Here is a 15,986-nt window from a genome sequence, read left to right on the forward strand (position 1 = left end):
CTTCTACCAGGGGCACCTAGTCCCCTAGGCCAGGAAAGCCCCAGCCTGGGAAACCCTGTGGTGGTGCCTGCTTGGGAAGACGAGGTACACTCTGGACACAGGACTAGGGCTTCAAACAGGTTCATCCCAGTTGGAAGCTAAGCTGGGAATTTGCATTTCTAACAACAGCAGCTAATGCTGCTGTTTAGGGACCAATTCTGAGAATCACTAGTACAGCAGTGGTTCCCATAATTTATTTTACATAAGAATCGCCCGGGGATCTCCTTAAAATGTAGATTCTGATTCTGTATCTCTGGGATGGAAATTCAAATTCTCAGCAGGGACTCCAACTGGAAGGAACTGGTTGGAAGCCCTGCACAGGACTCTCCCTTACTGTAGCTGCTGGTCTCCCAGAGAGCTAGGCAAATGCTCTTCTACCCAGAATGACTTCTTTTCGGAGGGCTGCAGCTGGAAAAGTGTGCCCTGGTGACGCAGCACAGGGAGCCCTGGTGGTGCAGAGGCTTCAGAGCTCAGTTGCTAACCAAAATGTTGGCAGTTCTGATCCAGCAGCTCCTCCTTGGAATCCACTTGACGGCACCATTGGTTGGTTGGTGCAGTGGTGCAGTGGTGCAGTGGTGCAGTGGTAAGCTCTCAGCTAAAGGTCAGCAGTTCAAACCCACTAGCCACTCTGCAGGAGAAAAATGTGTGTGGCAGTCTGCTCCCGTAAAATTTACAGCCTTGGAAACCCTATGGGACCGTTCTACTCTGTCCTGTAGGGTCCACTAAAGACATGGGTTGGGTGTTGTGATTGTTTTTGCAGCTGGAAAAGATGCTGGCAATAGGATGTGCCATTTTAGGACTTTTATTTTGGTGGGGAGGATGGGCAGAGCAAACCTCTAATCCTCCCCTTTCTTACATAACAAATCCAAACACACTGTCTGTGGGATGAGAGGCCAGGCCATCAGATCTCTGGCTGCGGAGGGAAGGGTTATGCAAGAAGCCAGTTCAGAGTCTTTCTTCCTGAAAACTGAAAGGCCCAGAAGGCACATGTTACATCTGAATGCCTGCAAGGGAGTAACTAAAATCCCTAAACCTAGTTGTGTCCAGGGCTCTGAGAGAAAAAGGGATTTTTTGTTTCTTTGTTAGGGTTGGGGGTAGGGTGGGGTTTCCTTGCCTAGTGTGGCAGTGGGTGCAGAAGCTGCAGCTCCAGGTCACAAAAAAAGTCAAGTGGTCAGCCTGGTGTGTTTGCCTGGTTACTAACAGCTCCCCCAGTAGGTGGACAGGCTCAAGCCACAGTGGGTGCTTAGGACTCGGCCACCACCTGACAGGAAAGGGGTTGCCCTGTCACAGAAAAACCCAGAGACCTGGACCAAGGGAAGCCTGGCTGGGAGTGAAGGATACCTGGGTCTCACGGAGAGCCCAGCTTTGCCTCCAGGCCCCGGCAAGGACCTTGCTCCTACCAGCCGCAGACAGCCCTGCCGCCCAGAGCTCCTGGACGGAAGGAAAGGCTGAGGAGCTGGAGTAGTAAAGGGGAGATCCCCAAGCAGGTGCCCCTGGCACCAGCGCTGCGCTGTGGCTCCAGGGACTCCAGCCCCTCCACCTCGGTCCCTCCTCATCATCCCGCACATACCAGACACCTCAGCGCCGGCTCCCACAGCCCTTCCCCACCAGGCAGCGCCGGTATAAAAGGCAGAAAAGAAAACGCGGGAGAAAGTTTTCTGAAATGAAAGAGGTTGCGAAAAGAGGTTTGAAGGAATGGGAAATGGCAAAGAGAGAGTGCGCGGCACGTGGAAGGACTGGAGCTCCCGGGAAGCGCCGCCGCGCCCTCCCGACCCGCCCGGCTGAAGGTGGCGCCGCGGGTCTCACGGGCACAGCCACCGCACACCCGAGAAATTCAGGGGTCGCAAGCGGAGTGCTTCCCATGGGACCGGACTAGGGCGACCCCCGGAGAGGAGCCGCGGGCCCGGGACCTGCGTTGCCCCTGTGTGCCTCCCGGTGTCTGCGGTCTCCGCGCGCGTCCCCGGGTGCAGGCGCCGGCCTGTCTACGTGGGACCCGTGCGGGTTGGAAGGCTTCTGCCGCAGGGAGAATTCTCCCCCGGGCCGGGGAGGCCTGCGAGGAGCCCCCGAGCGAGGGACAGGGCTGGGAACAGAAAGGGGTGAGGGTTGCGGGGCGCCACCAGAGCGGGGCCAGCGGGCCCGCCTCAGGACCCAGCTCGATATTCCCGGGCTTGAGGGCGCCGGGTCCGGGTTATCGTCGCGGGTGACCACTGCAGGCTGAGGATGGAGACGTGGCCGGGCCTGCTTGCTGAGCTGGGGCTCCCGAGGCCCAGCCTCCCCCCGGCTCTGCCAGACCCTGCCCGCGTGCGCCTCGGCCTGTGGGTGCCCAGATGATGGGCTGGTGCAGGGCCCCACAGAGCCTGCGTGGGTATCAGCATGGACCAGGACGTGGGTGTCTGTGATTCTGACCGTGTGTCGCTATGCCGTGGGGCTGCCAGCTTCTCCAAGAAGCAGTTGGTCACTCTGACCCGTCCTGGCCCATGTTCTAGGTACGGAGTGATGGTGTCTGTTACTGGGTGGGTGTTTGTACCTTGGCGCCCTGGCCAAGGAAGACTCACCTTCGGAGTTTGTTTGCCTCCCCTAAGCCGAGACTTTTCAAGCACAAAGTCGGCGTGACTCTGAGGCCAAGGATGCCAGTGGCTTCGGATGAGTCCCCAGGGACTCAGGCCACAGAGTTTAGAGCGTCAACCCCCAGAGTTGTGATCCCCTTCAGCCCAAGCTGTGGGGTTTCTTCCGGCTATGAGGGCAGCGGGTCTACCTCGCTGAGGCCTGCTTCGCCCCAAAGGAGATATGCTTGTATCCACTGAGATGTCCCTATCAAGTTGTGTGGTCCCGCATTGGCACACGCCATGACCCAGCTAATCACACCTTTTGCTTTCATCTGTGCACACAAGGCAGGGTTGCCCCGCAGCCAGGCTCAGCTGCCCACGGCCTCTCCGATCACAGCCAAAGCGCCCCCCACACACGCACACACCACTTTGGGTTGATGAAATGAACTGGGCCTCCAAAGGAAATTCCCTTTTCTTACTAAACTCCCCCAAAGCGCTGTAACAGTGCAAATTACTGCTAACATTATCTGCAGCCTTGGTTTGGGGGGTATTTCCCCCTGTCCTCCCCAGCCCAGACCCTTACCCCCAAGCCTCCAGGGATCCAGGCCAAAATCTACTCCCTGCTAACTTCACACTCCCCTTCTTTCTCTCAGGCACTACTCAGCTCCAGCACCTGACAACTGGAACGACACTCCTTAGGTCTCCTCTACCTCCCCAGTCCATTCTTGTAAATTCATGCTAGGAGCTCCCAACCAGAGAACAGGCTGTTCCTCCCCAACTGAGGAAATGGGGTCTGAGGCGACTGGAGGGCCCTCGGAGCCTGCTGTTGCCAAAGGAGCACAGAAGCCTTTCTGGGATTTGGGGGGGATCCTGCCTTCAAGATGTCTGGGGCCCTGAGTTATCGACCGGGATTCCAAGGAGGCGGGAGGGATTTTGGGTAACCTGGGCTGGCACCACTCTTCCCAGCACCCCTAAAGAGCCTGGGAAAGGAGAGGTTCTGTGGACCACCTTTCGGGCAGAGGACTCCAGACTGCAGACAGTGCTGTTGCATTAGAAGAACGCTTCAGACCCCCTCTCTGACCGGATTCGGGGAGTCACTAAAATCCAGGTCCAGCCATGCAGTGCTCTGCTGCAAGACTGGAGGCCCCAGACCTGAGCCTCCAGCGCGCCCTGGGCGTGTCACCCCAGAAAAAAGTCCGAAGGAAGAGGCTTCCTGTCTGGAAGCTTCCTGCTCCCAAACCCTAGAACTGGGTTCTACCTGCATCTGTAAGTGGGGGAGAGGTGTGAGGGACAGGCATTCTAACTCTGGGCACCTCCAGCATCTCCCTGAGAGATGTGCTGCAGAAAGTCAAGGGCCATGTAGCCCAAGTGGGAGAACGAGGGCAGTGGGGCAGCTGGAGCTGAGCACCAAAAAGCCCCAGCTTCCCCTCAGGGGGTGGCAGCTCCTGGGCTCAGCCATCCTCAGCCTCAGAGCTGTTAGGTTAGCAGGGCAGTCCTGATGCCAAAGCCTGGAAGCCCCACAAATGTGGCATCTGCTAGGGACTCCAAAGCCTTTTGGACCTGCACCGTCTCAGCTCACAAGCCGGCTCCTGACCCGGGTCTGTACCTAAGGTGGGAAGCAGAGAACACATTTGAGGCTCACATACCCACACTCACTCAGGCAACTCAAGGGAGACATTGGCCCAGATTTGGTTTGATTTTCCAGGGGCAAGGGGATGAGAGCACCCAAAAGTTGGTGCAACTGTTGAAAGGGCAAGAGAAGAAAGTCCAAGTCATGCGAACACGGAGTCCTCTAAATAAACACCATTTCCATGGTTTTAATAAGCAAAATAGGAAAACCATTTTAATAACCAAAAAACAGAAACCAGTCTGAATAAAACTACAATAGACTAGGTTTTAATATTTTCATATCATAAGCAGGGTTTGAAATTGATCCCTTATTTTACATGAAATAAAAACAATTTCCGTTGCAGCAAGTCTGATTTCAACACAGTTGAATCCGTAAAAACCGAAGCTCGTTTCTGATGCAGGACGAATATCCACAATATTTAAAACTGCAAGCACCATGCGGTTCATACAATCTTGTTATTACTGTTAATTTATCGACTAATACAAACTCAAAATGCATCCGGCCAGCAGCGCCAGCAATTTCAAATGGGGACTAAAAAACACGCTTTCATTTTGGTATTTTTGTCAGTGCAACTTAAATCCTTTTACTGACCTGCAGGAAAAAAAAATAATAATAACAAAACAAAAAAAGCCACCCAGATTTTCCCTATAACTATTATACAACCGAAGGGGGAAGAACACCACCAATAACTCGCCCTGTTATTTCAAAAGCAGGCAAAGAAATACACATAACGTGTTGCTCTAAAGAACGCACTTGAAAGTTGCAAAATTACTTGCCGAAGTTTGGGTTTTTGGTACATTTCAGGGCATGGCGGTTGATTCAGCATAAGCTCAGGTCACCACGGGCTGGCGAAGCTGCTCGCCTTTAGGAGCGCTGCGGCTGCTGCAATTAGTAAGGGCCTTGGAGGTTGCAAAAGGACCCTGGGGTGAGTCTGGTTACACTAAAAAGCAAACAAGAGCTATTTTCCTTTCCTTTCTGGTTGGGGTGTCAATTTGGCCTTAAGACTAGGAGAGGAGCAAGCGTACCTCGGGCCTCGGGGTGCGGAAGTCCGCAGCTGTCCTGCCCTGCCCTGGTACTGGAGAGCTAGAAGTCCAGTTTTCTCTTCCTCTCTCAACACCCCCCCTCAAAAAAAAAAAAATCCTGAAAACTAAAGCGAGAGGAAAAAGAGGACTGAATGGGGGGCAGAGAAGGAGAAGAGAACATGCAACTTCCAAGGGTGCCCCAAGACAAAAAGTTGTTTTCCGATGCTGATGCAAAGTGCCCGGAACTTTTATTTCTCTACTTATATAAAAAAGAAAAAGTCATAATAATAAACCCAAACAAAGACACTCAGCTCGCGGCCACGTTCTCTATGCGATTTGGCGGGGCGGGTATTTACAAGCCAACAGCCAGGACTGAAACCCGAACAGCGCACGCAGTCGCTGGAGTTTCCGAACTGCAATCCCTTCCAACCAAAGAAACAAGGGGGTTATGATCCATGATCAACAACATGCTAAAGTTAAACAAGAAAATGGTACAAAATAGAAATTATTACCATACATGTCCAGCATGCAGGATTAATATTTTTAATGCAGATTTTCTTATTTTTTTTCCTATATAATCGAGCAGGCAATAAAACTGATGAGATTTGCGCGCCGAACGTCCTAACTGAGGCCCGCGGCCCCGGGCTGACAGCCAGTGTTGTCCAGACCCTGGACAAGACAGGTCCATCTGTCCTTCCTCCGCTCAGCCTTGTCTCTCGCCTGCGGGTACGCCAGGGTTCCCCTCCTCTCCTCTCCTCGCTGCTCTCTTCCTCGGGCGGACTGCGCTCCGGGCAACGAGGAAGCGGCCCCGGCTTAACGCGCAAAGTTCAGAAAGCCAGGAGTCTCCAGACGGCCTTGGCGACTCCTTAGGACTATGCCTCGCTGCCCTCCAGCCTGGAGAAAAGTTGCTCTGGGACCTCCCACCCTCTGGTCTCTCTCTGGCTCTGCTCCAGTCTAGGAGGCGGCGCTGGCGCGCGTTGCTCTCGCCTTGGCCGAGATCCCCTACCCGCCCGCGCGCCCGCCCGTCGCCCGCGGCCCGCGCGCCCTTCCTCCCTCTCCAAGTCAAACAGGTCAAGGCTGGGGCCGTGGCAGGGACAGGGTCCGGGAGGTTCCGGGACTGGGGACACGGGACGGGGAGTCCGGGCCGGGGCAAGGGCGGGGGCCGAGACCGGCCACGACTCACAGAAAGAACTCGGGAGAGGAGGGGCTGTCGCTGGTGGAGCCCGCCTCCCTGAAGCCGGAGTTGGCGAGTTTCTCGCACTTGACCTTGTAGGCGTCTCTCTCTCGGGCCAGCCGGGACACCTCCTGCTTAAGCTGCTCCACCTGCTGAATGAGCTGCGTCTTCTCATTCTCCAGGTGGTGTTTCTGCTGGACGCGTTTATACCTGCAAGACTGGGCGTAGCCCCGGTTCTTCAGGGTCCGCCGCTTCTGCTTCAGGCGGATCACCTCGTCCTTGGTGAAGCCCCGCAGGTGGCGGTTCAGCTCGCGCACCGACATGGACACGAGCTGGTCGTCGGAGAAGCGGTCCTCCACACTGCCGCTGCCGCCAGCCGCCGTCGCCGCGGCCGCAGCATGCGGCCCTGCCCCGGGGTGGCTGGTGGGTAGCTGCTGCGTGGGGCTGGCCGCGTTGGACGGCGGCGGCGACGCTTGGTGATGGTGGTGATGGTGCGGGTGCGCATGTGGGCCCAGTTCGTCGTGGGCCACGCCGGCAGCCTGGTACGCATGGTGCGGGTGTGGGTGGTGGTGGTGATGGTGGTGGTGGTGCGCGCCGCGGAAGCCGTCGAAGCTCTGCAGCGGCTGTGGCACTGGGTGCGAGCCGATGAGAGCCTCCACCGCGTCTTCGGGCGTCAGGTTGAGCGCCTCGGGGTTCATCTGCTGGTAGTTACTCGCCATCCAGTACAGGTCCTCGAGGTGGGTCTTCTCGGTAGGGCTGAAGCTGGGCGACGAGGGCACCGAGCTACACGGCGTGCTGAGCGGCGTGGACGACACTGAGCCGGCCGGCTGCAAGCGCGTACAGGGCCGTCCCGGGCGCTCGGCGCGCCCCAGCGGCTCCTTCTTCACGTCGAACTTGAGCAGGTCGAAGTCATTGACATACTCCATGGCCAGCGGGCTGGTGGGCAACTCGGGCCCCATACTCAGCTCCGCGGCCATCGCTGACGCGGGGCGCAGCCGCCGCCGCCGCCGCAGGGGAAACTTTGCGCCGGGCCGCCCGGGGACGAAGAGCGGCGAGCTGGAGAGGCGGGGAGCCGAGGGCGCAGCGGGCCGGGGCCGCCGGCCAAGCCTTTGTCTGGGGACGCGGCGGTGCGCCGTATAGTCCCGAGGCTGCCCGCGCCGCCCCAGAGCTTGGGGCTGTGGCCGCTCCGGGTCCTGGCCGGGCCGAGCGGGGCAGGATGGAGAGGCGAGTGGGGCGCGCGGCGGGGTGAGGGGAGACGCAGGGCGAGCGCCCGCCACTCGCTCTCTAGCTCTCTTGCTCTGGGGATCTCTTGCTCGCAGCCGCTTACAGCCTGGCAGTGCAGCTGTGCTGGATCCGCCGCCGCCGCTGCCTTTTATCGCCTTCCTGATGTCACGGGGACCCGGGCGGCCCGGCGAGCTGACCAATGGCTGCGCGGCCCCCACGGCCCGGCGGCGCAGGGCGGGGCGCGCCTGACAGCTCCTCCGCCCCCCGCGTCAGCTGACTCTCGGTGCGAGCTGCCCAGGAGCCGCCGAGGCCTCGCCAAGGGCTGGAGGCGAGTGGGACCGCCAGCCCCGGCCCAGCCCCCTCACCCTCCAGGTCCCAGCCCCCTCGAGCTCAACTCCGGTGCACCCCACCCCCAGACTGGATCGCTGCTTCCACCCCCTCGCGCGCTCTCCTTCCCCTTTACCCTTTGTCCTCCCCCAAGTCCGTGTCACCCCCAAGAAGGCTCAGGACGAGCGCCAGGACGACTCCTCCAGGGCCCTTTGTTCCCAAGAGGCCTCCGCCCTGTTGGGGACGCTTAGTGTGTCCGCGCTGCTGCGGGCCGTGTGTGTGCTGCTGGTGCCTGTGTTTCTGCAGGTCTGCGAGTATTTGTGTGTTGGGCGGGCGGGGGAGAGGCGGGGTTCGGGCTCCAAGAGTTGTATTCAGATCCAACTCTTGGCCTCAGGAGACCCTTTTTGGGCCAAGCGGAGTCCCCTCCAGGCGCGTGCGGTGTCCAAACCTTGAAATGCGACTCCACCGACCCCGACCCGTCCCGCGCTCGCCCCACCCCCAAATGCACACGATGAAGGGAGCGGCTAGAGAATCGACCAAAAGGCTCTGAACATTTTCTCCTACCAGACACCCGGGACCCTGTGCGCTCCAAAGCTTGGGCCGGCCAAGGCCACCCCGGGACGAGACTCCGGTTAGCTCTCCGCTGCCCGAGAACCGGTCCTGTTTTTGTTTGAACGTTTTGTAACGATTAAGCAGATGCGGGCGTTAGCCTGCCGCGGAGAGGCTCAAACAGGCATAAAGTGCGACCCCAAGTGGCCACTGTGCGCAATGATGCGCCAAGCCTCCTGACCAGCTGCAGGAAGCTGGGATCGCGCTTCGGACTCAACCCGGCCTTGCCACCCGGCCCAACCGGAGCCAACCCAGAGCGCGGTTGTGTATGCACTGGAGCCCACGACAGGTTCCCCTCCAACAAAGCACAGCACCCCCCCCCGCCCCCGGTGCCATCCCTGGACTCAGCCGCGAGCCTCGCGCTGATGGCCACCTTGAAACGCTGCGCCCCAGCTCTTGCGCCCCAGCCCTCGGGGGTTGCCCGCTGACTGTTCCCGGTCTGGGAAGGTCCTGGGCTGGGGAGGGCCGGTGGCCGAAAGCGGAAACCGCGAGGGAGCCTAGGGCTCACCGGCCGGAAATCTCCCCGGAGCGCAAACGGAGAGTTAAGAGCGCTTCGCACTAGACATCCAGACAGGGAGCTGCGCGCCCTCCCTTCCCGGGTCCAGGTTGGCCCTAAATTAGGGGTTCTTCCGGAGACCCCGGTCTGGGCGCTGAAACAGGATAAATCGCGAATTCGCTGGAGCCGGAGGCCCGACGCGCCTCTCGCGCCGTCTTCTGCTCTCCGGCTTTGGGTGCGTGCATCGAAAAACAGGGGAAGCGCGCACTAGGTGAGTGTGTCCCGGCTGCTGCCGGCGCGGGACCGGCACGACTGACGCCGCATGTAGGGAGCAAGTGAGAGACACCAATGCGGATGCAGCCAATTTTTTTTTTTTTAAGTGTTAGAAGGTAAGATATTTGCCTCCCCTTAGTCTGAAAACCCGCTCTATTCTCTTGCGTCCTCGGGGAGACTGGGCTGGAGCGTGGTCTGGGGCCCCTTGTTTTTAATAAAATGAATACATTTTAACTAAGCCTTGGGTTGAAAGGTTTGAATTAGCAACTGTAATGCCGGGAGAGCCCGTTTGCAACCCTCTGCGAAACGCGTGCTCTCCGCAGAAATGATTCTTCTGCTTCCAGGTAGAGCCTGGGCCCGGCCGCCGCTACGCCCCGGCCCGAAGCTGGACGCTAGAGACACGCACCCTCCAGGCTAGTGTCCCGGTCGCGTTCGCACGCGGTGAGCGCACACTCGGACCGCGGCTCAGCCGAGAGCGTCTCAAGGCAGCGCTGGGCGGGCCGCCTCGGGTCCGTGCAGACTGTGGCTCGTCGGAGACAGCCGACCCCGGACAAACGTACAGGGCTCTCCAGTAGCCCACAGAACCCGGGCTGGCAACGCCCTCCATCCGGGCCCTCCGAGAGCGCGCCAGATGCCGTGGCCTGCTGCTTGCGCACGGTAGCGCCCGGGCAGGACTGTGTCCCCCGCATGCTCTCTCGGATCTGCCTGACCCTCGCCGTCGAAGCCCCAGACTCCTATCTTAAGAGTGTGGCCTGTTGAGGCCCTGGGGGTTTCTGCAGCCCCAGCTCTGAGTTCCAAACGTCCCCCTCTCCAGGGGGCATCCTGCCTCGGTCTCAGGGTCTCTAAGACTCGGGCTTTGTTTGGGCAGGCGCGCTCCTCTTTGTCCCCGTACCTCTGCCTCTGTTGCGGTCATTCACTTCCCCTGGACTCTAGCTGGGATTTCTTTATCTCTAGCTTTTCGCCCCAAACCCCTTTCTTTGCCGCTCTCTCAGCCTAGCCACTCCCTCCTCGTCCTCTGTCCCCGCCATAAAATGTTGGAAAGACCACCCACCCAGCCAGGCTGGGGTGAGTGACGGAGACATGCGGGTCGCTCTGGCGTGGAGGCCCTGCTGGGCAGCCGACCTCATCTCGAGTCCCGGCCTTTCCTAGCTCCGGCTCCTGTTGTGGTCGACCACAGGGTGAGGCGCCCCAAGCCCTGTGGCCTGCTCCGGACAGCCACTGCGGGCCGCCACCTTCCCTGCCTGGGGGCTCCGGGTCAGTGCGCCAGGCACCCAGTCCACGGGTAGACGACCTTGCCAGAGGGCTGCACCGCATTCCTAAAAGACAGGCGGGGTCAAGGGGAGGGAGGAGGACAGTGAGAGGGGATGGTGGGCGAAGTGGAGAATCGAAAAAGAAGTAAAAAGAGCTAAGGGAAGGAGGCAAGAGAAACGGGAGCCTCTTTGGAGGGGGACGCCAAAGGAGCTTGGTGGCAGCCAGAGTCTTTATTGAACCAAGTTTGTTGTCTGTAGCCTTTGAAACTCCAATTTCAGGTTTTCATTCAAAAGCGACTCCCTCACCCCACCCATGGGCCAGAGGCGATGCTTCCAGGGCACATCACTTTGGGGTTCTTTAGCTACCGACGGTGATCGAGAGGGTGATCCAGGAAATTCTTTGGCGGTCCAAACCGCCGGGAAGCCCCAGGACCTTCAGGGGGAGGGATAAGTTTCTCCTTCGGGGAGAGCTGGGCCCACGGCTGGACTTCGGGCAGGAGGTTTGCCGAGTCGCCCCCTCCCTCCCCTGCCCAGCCCGCCGCTTGCGCCTGAGCCCTAGCGCGGCGTTCCTGGCAGCCTCGTTCCTCCCGAAAGTCGCCGCAGTCTAGTCGCTTCCCTGAAGGCTGCCAGTGCTTGGTGCGGGCGCGGGCATCTCTGTGCGCGCGTGGATGCAGCAGGTGGGAGCATGCAGGGGTGACTCTGTGTATGTGTGTGTGTATGTGTGTGTGTGTGTGTGTGTGTGTGTGTGTGTGTGTGTCCGCGCGCGCGCGCGTGTGTATGTATCGGGTGGGGAAGCGCAGCAAGCGGGTTGCACCGAATCGCAGAGCCTGCAACTCCCGGCCACATACCCCCGTGCGTTGCAAGTTTGTGCTATCCCTGGTCTCCAAGCAGAGGCTGGTGGCCCCAAGGGCCACAGGGCCTACTTCGGTCAGGGAGGGGCCTGAGTCAAAGGGGCCCCCAGGTGCCCCTTTTCAGCCTTTGCATCACCCAGATGTAGGACCACCTGTCTCCCCCAAGGAGCCCTGAAGTCTCTGCCACCTTTGCGGAGACCCAGTAAGAGGGGATTCTGGTCTCCCACCCGGTAAGGAGCCTCTCTAGGCCTGTGGCTGCCTAGGAAGATGCAGGAGGTTTTTCTGCTCTTCCTCCTTCTTCCCAAAGGCAGCTGTCACTTCCACTCTCCTCTGCCCCACACAAGGGCCATCGATTCCAACGCGCTACTTCCAAGGAGATCTTTAAAGTTCTGGGTCCCACTCGGTGCCCTTTAAGCAGCCAAGGCCTCAGCAGGCCCCAGTGGGCTGGTGGTCACCCTGGCTCTGCAGAGCCCTCAGCCTGCCTGCCTCCCCTGGGTAGCAGCACACCCCCACCACCACCACATACACACCTACACTTGGAAGAGGCAATTTAATATTAAAACTTATTTCACCTTTTTCTTTGTAATTGTTTTGATGTGGCTACTAGAAGATTTTAAATTACATATATGGCTCACATTCTAGTTTTATTGGACATTGCTGAACTAGACAACCAGTGGGCAGTATTACCCCCAAAGTAGATGAGATATTTGGTAGCAATATTCTTTCCCATTTGTACAGGGATTTTCAAGGCCTTTCACCATTCACTTTCTCATTCAATCCTCACAACACTAAAAAGTAGCAACTATTATTTTACAAAGATAGGTAGATACATAGGTAAAGAGGGAGGCAGGTAAGAACAGATGGCAGTGGCCTAAGAGTTTTATGCATATCAACCCATTCCATCCTTACAACTGCCATTAGAGGTAGATAGAGCATCCCCATTTTACACAAAGGATAACAAGGCTCGGTGACTAATTGATTTCTTTAAAGTTACAAGGCAGTGATGAGTTAGAACTTCTGGCTCCAAGTCCAGTGCTCAGAATACTATGAAGCATGTAGTCTCCACCGAAAATGGGGTGGCATTCCAGGGACCCCGGTCAGCACAATTTTTCTCCAGCTCCACACAGGATTAGTGATTTTGTGCAGGTCACAGCTGATCCTCTACCATGTGCCAAGTCCAGGCCAAGGGCTCGGTTATAGTGTTTAATGACATATATATATATATATATATATGCAGTCAAATGACCTTGGGCTGCTTCTTCCCTTGCCTCTTCCCCAGGAAGTAACTGAGCAGGCAGGAGGGTGGGAGAGAGACCTCTAAGGGGGTGCAAACCAAAGGAGATAAACTTTGCACAGTCCTCTCACTCTGTGCTCTACACTTGGCCTCAGCCTGACCTCTGATCCGGGTCCTGATCCTTGGTTCTACCTCTGCCCTGAGTTTGATCTTCAGCCCTCATTCATTCATTCGTTTCCTAATTATCAGGCCCCAGAGAGAGAGAGAGGATGAGGTGGCTCAGTGTTGATGAGAAGCTCATTGCTACTCAAAGCCACAGTTCAGTGAGGGATAACGGGGGGCGGGGGGGACCCTTCCCACCCCTACCCTCCATGACCCAGAGCACTAACTTCTTTAAGTTCCTTCATGGCCCATGCTGCGGCCTGCCACAGGGCCTTTGCATGCGCCATTTCCCCTGCCAAGAATGAGTCATTCTGTTTCTGAAGGATCTAGGTAGAGGAAATTGTGGGTCTTCCAAGGCCTCAGAGGAACTTGTATGCAAACAGACATGGGCGACAAGGAGAAAAACCTACAGGCAAGGACACGGTCCTGTAGGGAAATCGCACATGGTGGGTCATTCGGTAGGGCGCATACCTCTATCCCTTCCTTCTCCAAATTGGTAGATCTCAGGTTTGAGGGAGGGTTTAGGAAGTAACACAGTGAAGTTCAAGGAAATGGTTTGGTCAGCTAGTCCAAATATTTTTCACTTGAGAAAATGAAAAACAGATTCCTGAGCCACACTGATTTTAAAGGTCTGAAGAAAGCCTGGAAATCTGCATTTTAATAAGTTCCCTAGGTAATTCTGATGCATGGGATTCAAGAAACACACTTTGCCCACGGGCTTCTGGAGGAAGAGGCTCTGTCGGAGTTATTTCTGTGTCCCCCATGGCCAGTGCAGCGCCTACACCAGGAGGAGCTCAATTACATTTGTGGAATGAATGCATGAAAGAATGAAGGTAACAACTAGGCAAAGCTGATACTTCCTTGCAATATGACATCTCAGAATCTTCAGGCTTTTCCTGCTCATCCTCCAGCCCCCTCCTCTCCCTGAGCCCTTCCTTACTCTGTCATCTTCAGACCAAGGATCAACTGGGTAACCTGAGTGTCCCCGTCCCATTGGCCCCTCTGCTTTCCTCCTCTTTTGTCTGGATGCTTTTCTAGGGCCCAGGGGTCCAGCTTCTCCACCACCCGCTCGTTGCAGGGGAAGTGGCTGGAGTCTGCCCACTGCTCACAGACCAGCCACTGGGCCGGTGCTGAGCCAGAGCCTGTAGAGAGAATAATACAGTTTGGCTATGCCAGAAACCCAGCTCAGTTCAGCCAGGAGCTCCCGTGGCCACTTAATCTCTAGTTTTCCTTTTCTTCTTTTTAAAAAAATTATGCATGGTATAGGAGACTACTTTCTCATTGTAAAAAATGCAACAATGTAGTCTTTAACATCTGTGTCTAGGTGTTACAACTTGTTTTTTATTTTTACTGGACACTCATCTATGTCATTACATGGAGATCTAGTTCATTCGTTTTAACCAGTGCATAGCATCCTGTCCAATGGACAGTCTAGTTTTTTATTCACTCCCTTGTTGATGGACATTTAAGCCAATTTCAGTCCTTCAATTTTGCAAACAATGCTGCAACAAACAGCTTTTTACATGCTGCTTTTTGCACATGGGCAAGCATTTCTCTATAATAGATATCAAGAAATGAAATTGCTGGGCTCAAAGATATGCACATTGTCAGTGTTTCTCCCACATTGTGGCTGGTGGGTTCGAACTGCTGACATTTTGGTTGGCAGCTGGGCGCTTTAACAACTGTGCCGCCAGGGGCTCCTTTACTTTCAATGTTAAACCTGTTGCTGTCAAGTCGATTCTGACCAACAGTGACCCTGTAGGACAGAGTAGAACTGCCCCGTAAGGCTTCCAAGGAGCGGTTGGTGGATTCAAACTGCCATCTTTTGGTTAGCAGCCAAGCTCTTAACCACTGCACCGCCAGGGCTCCTTATTTTCAATTAGCAGTGTCAAATTAGCCTCTAACAAGATTGTAACTATTTCATTTTCCATCAGGATATGTGAAAGTAACCTGTTCCCCCACAGCCACACCAACAATAGGTTTTATCAGGATTCTGAGTGTCAATTCTATTTATGTCCATTCTAATTGCAATGCTGGGGATAAAGGCTCAGGAATGAATGTGGCCTCTTTCCTTTCCTCAAGGGAACTGGAAACCCTCCCATTGCAGTGTGTCCACAATGCGGGTGGGTCCCAAGCGAATAAGTCCTTGGCTCTGATGGGAGGGTGAGGGTTGACAGAGAGGGCACCTAACAACATCGGGCACATAGTAGGTGCTCAGTAAATATCTGTGGAAATGGAAAGAAGAGTCCCAAAGGTGTTTAAGCAACAGGCTTCATTCTTTTTCATCTCTCATGGAGACAAGGTATGCTCAGTGCCAGAGACTGGGCCAGGCTCCGTTCTGGGCACTAGAGATACAGCCAGATAAGCCCAGCTCAGGAGTTCTTTCCTGGGTCTCAGCCGCCGTCCCGGCGGCTCTGTGCCAGGTCCCTTTCACCTCTGCCCGTTAGCGATTGCTTTTGGTTTCTGTGTTGACAACTCCGTTTCTGTGTTTGGAGCGGCTGTTCAGTGCCATTTCCTGATTTAATATCAGCGCCAGCAAAGAGCAAGGATGCACAGTTAGCAGTTTTTGCTCCAAGTATTTTTCAAGTTCCCTTTTGATGTAAGGGTTGGGTTTGCAGCTTCCCTGATCTTGCTGAGCAGGGAGGGAGGTATGGGGGAAGGAGCTGGGAGCCAGAGATGAGTGCAGAGGAGGGGAGGCCCAGAGAAGATCCATTCGCTCCAGCTGAGCTGGAGGACCCAAGCTCCTTTCTAGAAAGGGGAAGGTGGAAGGCTCAGAATGGACATCAGGCGGGCTACAGGGCCGCTGGACGGTGTGGCTTCTGTAGCAGAGCTGCTGTCACCCTTCTCTGTGTGTGTTAAGGTGTGCTCATATGTCTATGTGTAGTGTATTTTTATGCAAATATGCACACCTTCTGTGTTTGCTAAATTTTTTTACAGCAACATGTAAAAAAAATTAGCATAGTGGTGCTTACGAAAACATCTCCTCATGGGGGAGGTTGGCATGGTTGGCAAACAAACGTAGAAGCTGTGCATTATTTGCGTGAAATTGCAGGGTATGTCTCTGTCACAAAAACAAAGGGCTGAAAAGCTTAAATAAGCTAGCATGATTACATTTAAAACACCAGAAAATGAAAACAAAACAAAAACAA

The 15,986-nt window shown here is 55.9% G+C and overlaps 1 protein-coding gene across 1 annotated transcript; it reads right to left on the reverse strand.

The window, feature by feature from the left end:
- Positions 1–524: 524 nt before the first annotated feature.
- MAFB (MAF bZIP transcription factor B) lies at positions 525–7,766 on the reverse strand. Its single transcript, XM_010591684.3, has one exon. The coding sequence runs from the start codon at positions 7,386–7,388 to the stop codon at positions 6,417–6,419; it is 972 nt and encodes a 323-aa protein (XP_010589986.3). The 5' UTR covers positions 7,389–7,766; the 3' UTR covers positions 525–6,416.
- Between the last annotated feature and the right edge of the window lie 8,220 nt (positions 7,767–15,986).

Source organism: Loxodonta africana, chromosome 24, assembly GCF_030014295.1.
Source record: "Loxodonta africana isolate mLoxAfr1 chromosome 24, mLoxAfr1.hap2, whole genome shotgun sequence".
Taxonomy (NCBI): domain Eukaryota; kingdom Metazoa; phylum Chordata; class Mammalia; order Proboscidea; family Elephantidae; genus Loxodonta; species Loxodonta africana.

Bases quoted from the DNA above. Each gene is read 5' to 3' on its own strand.
- MAFB (XM_010591684.3), bottom strand. From the start codon at position 7,388: ATGGCCGCGGAGCTGAGTATGGGGCCCGAGTTGCCCACCAGCCCGCTG.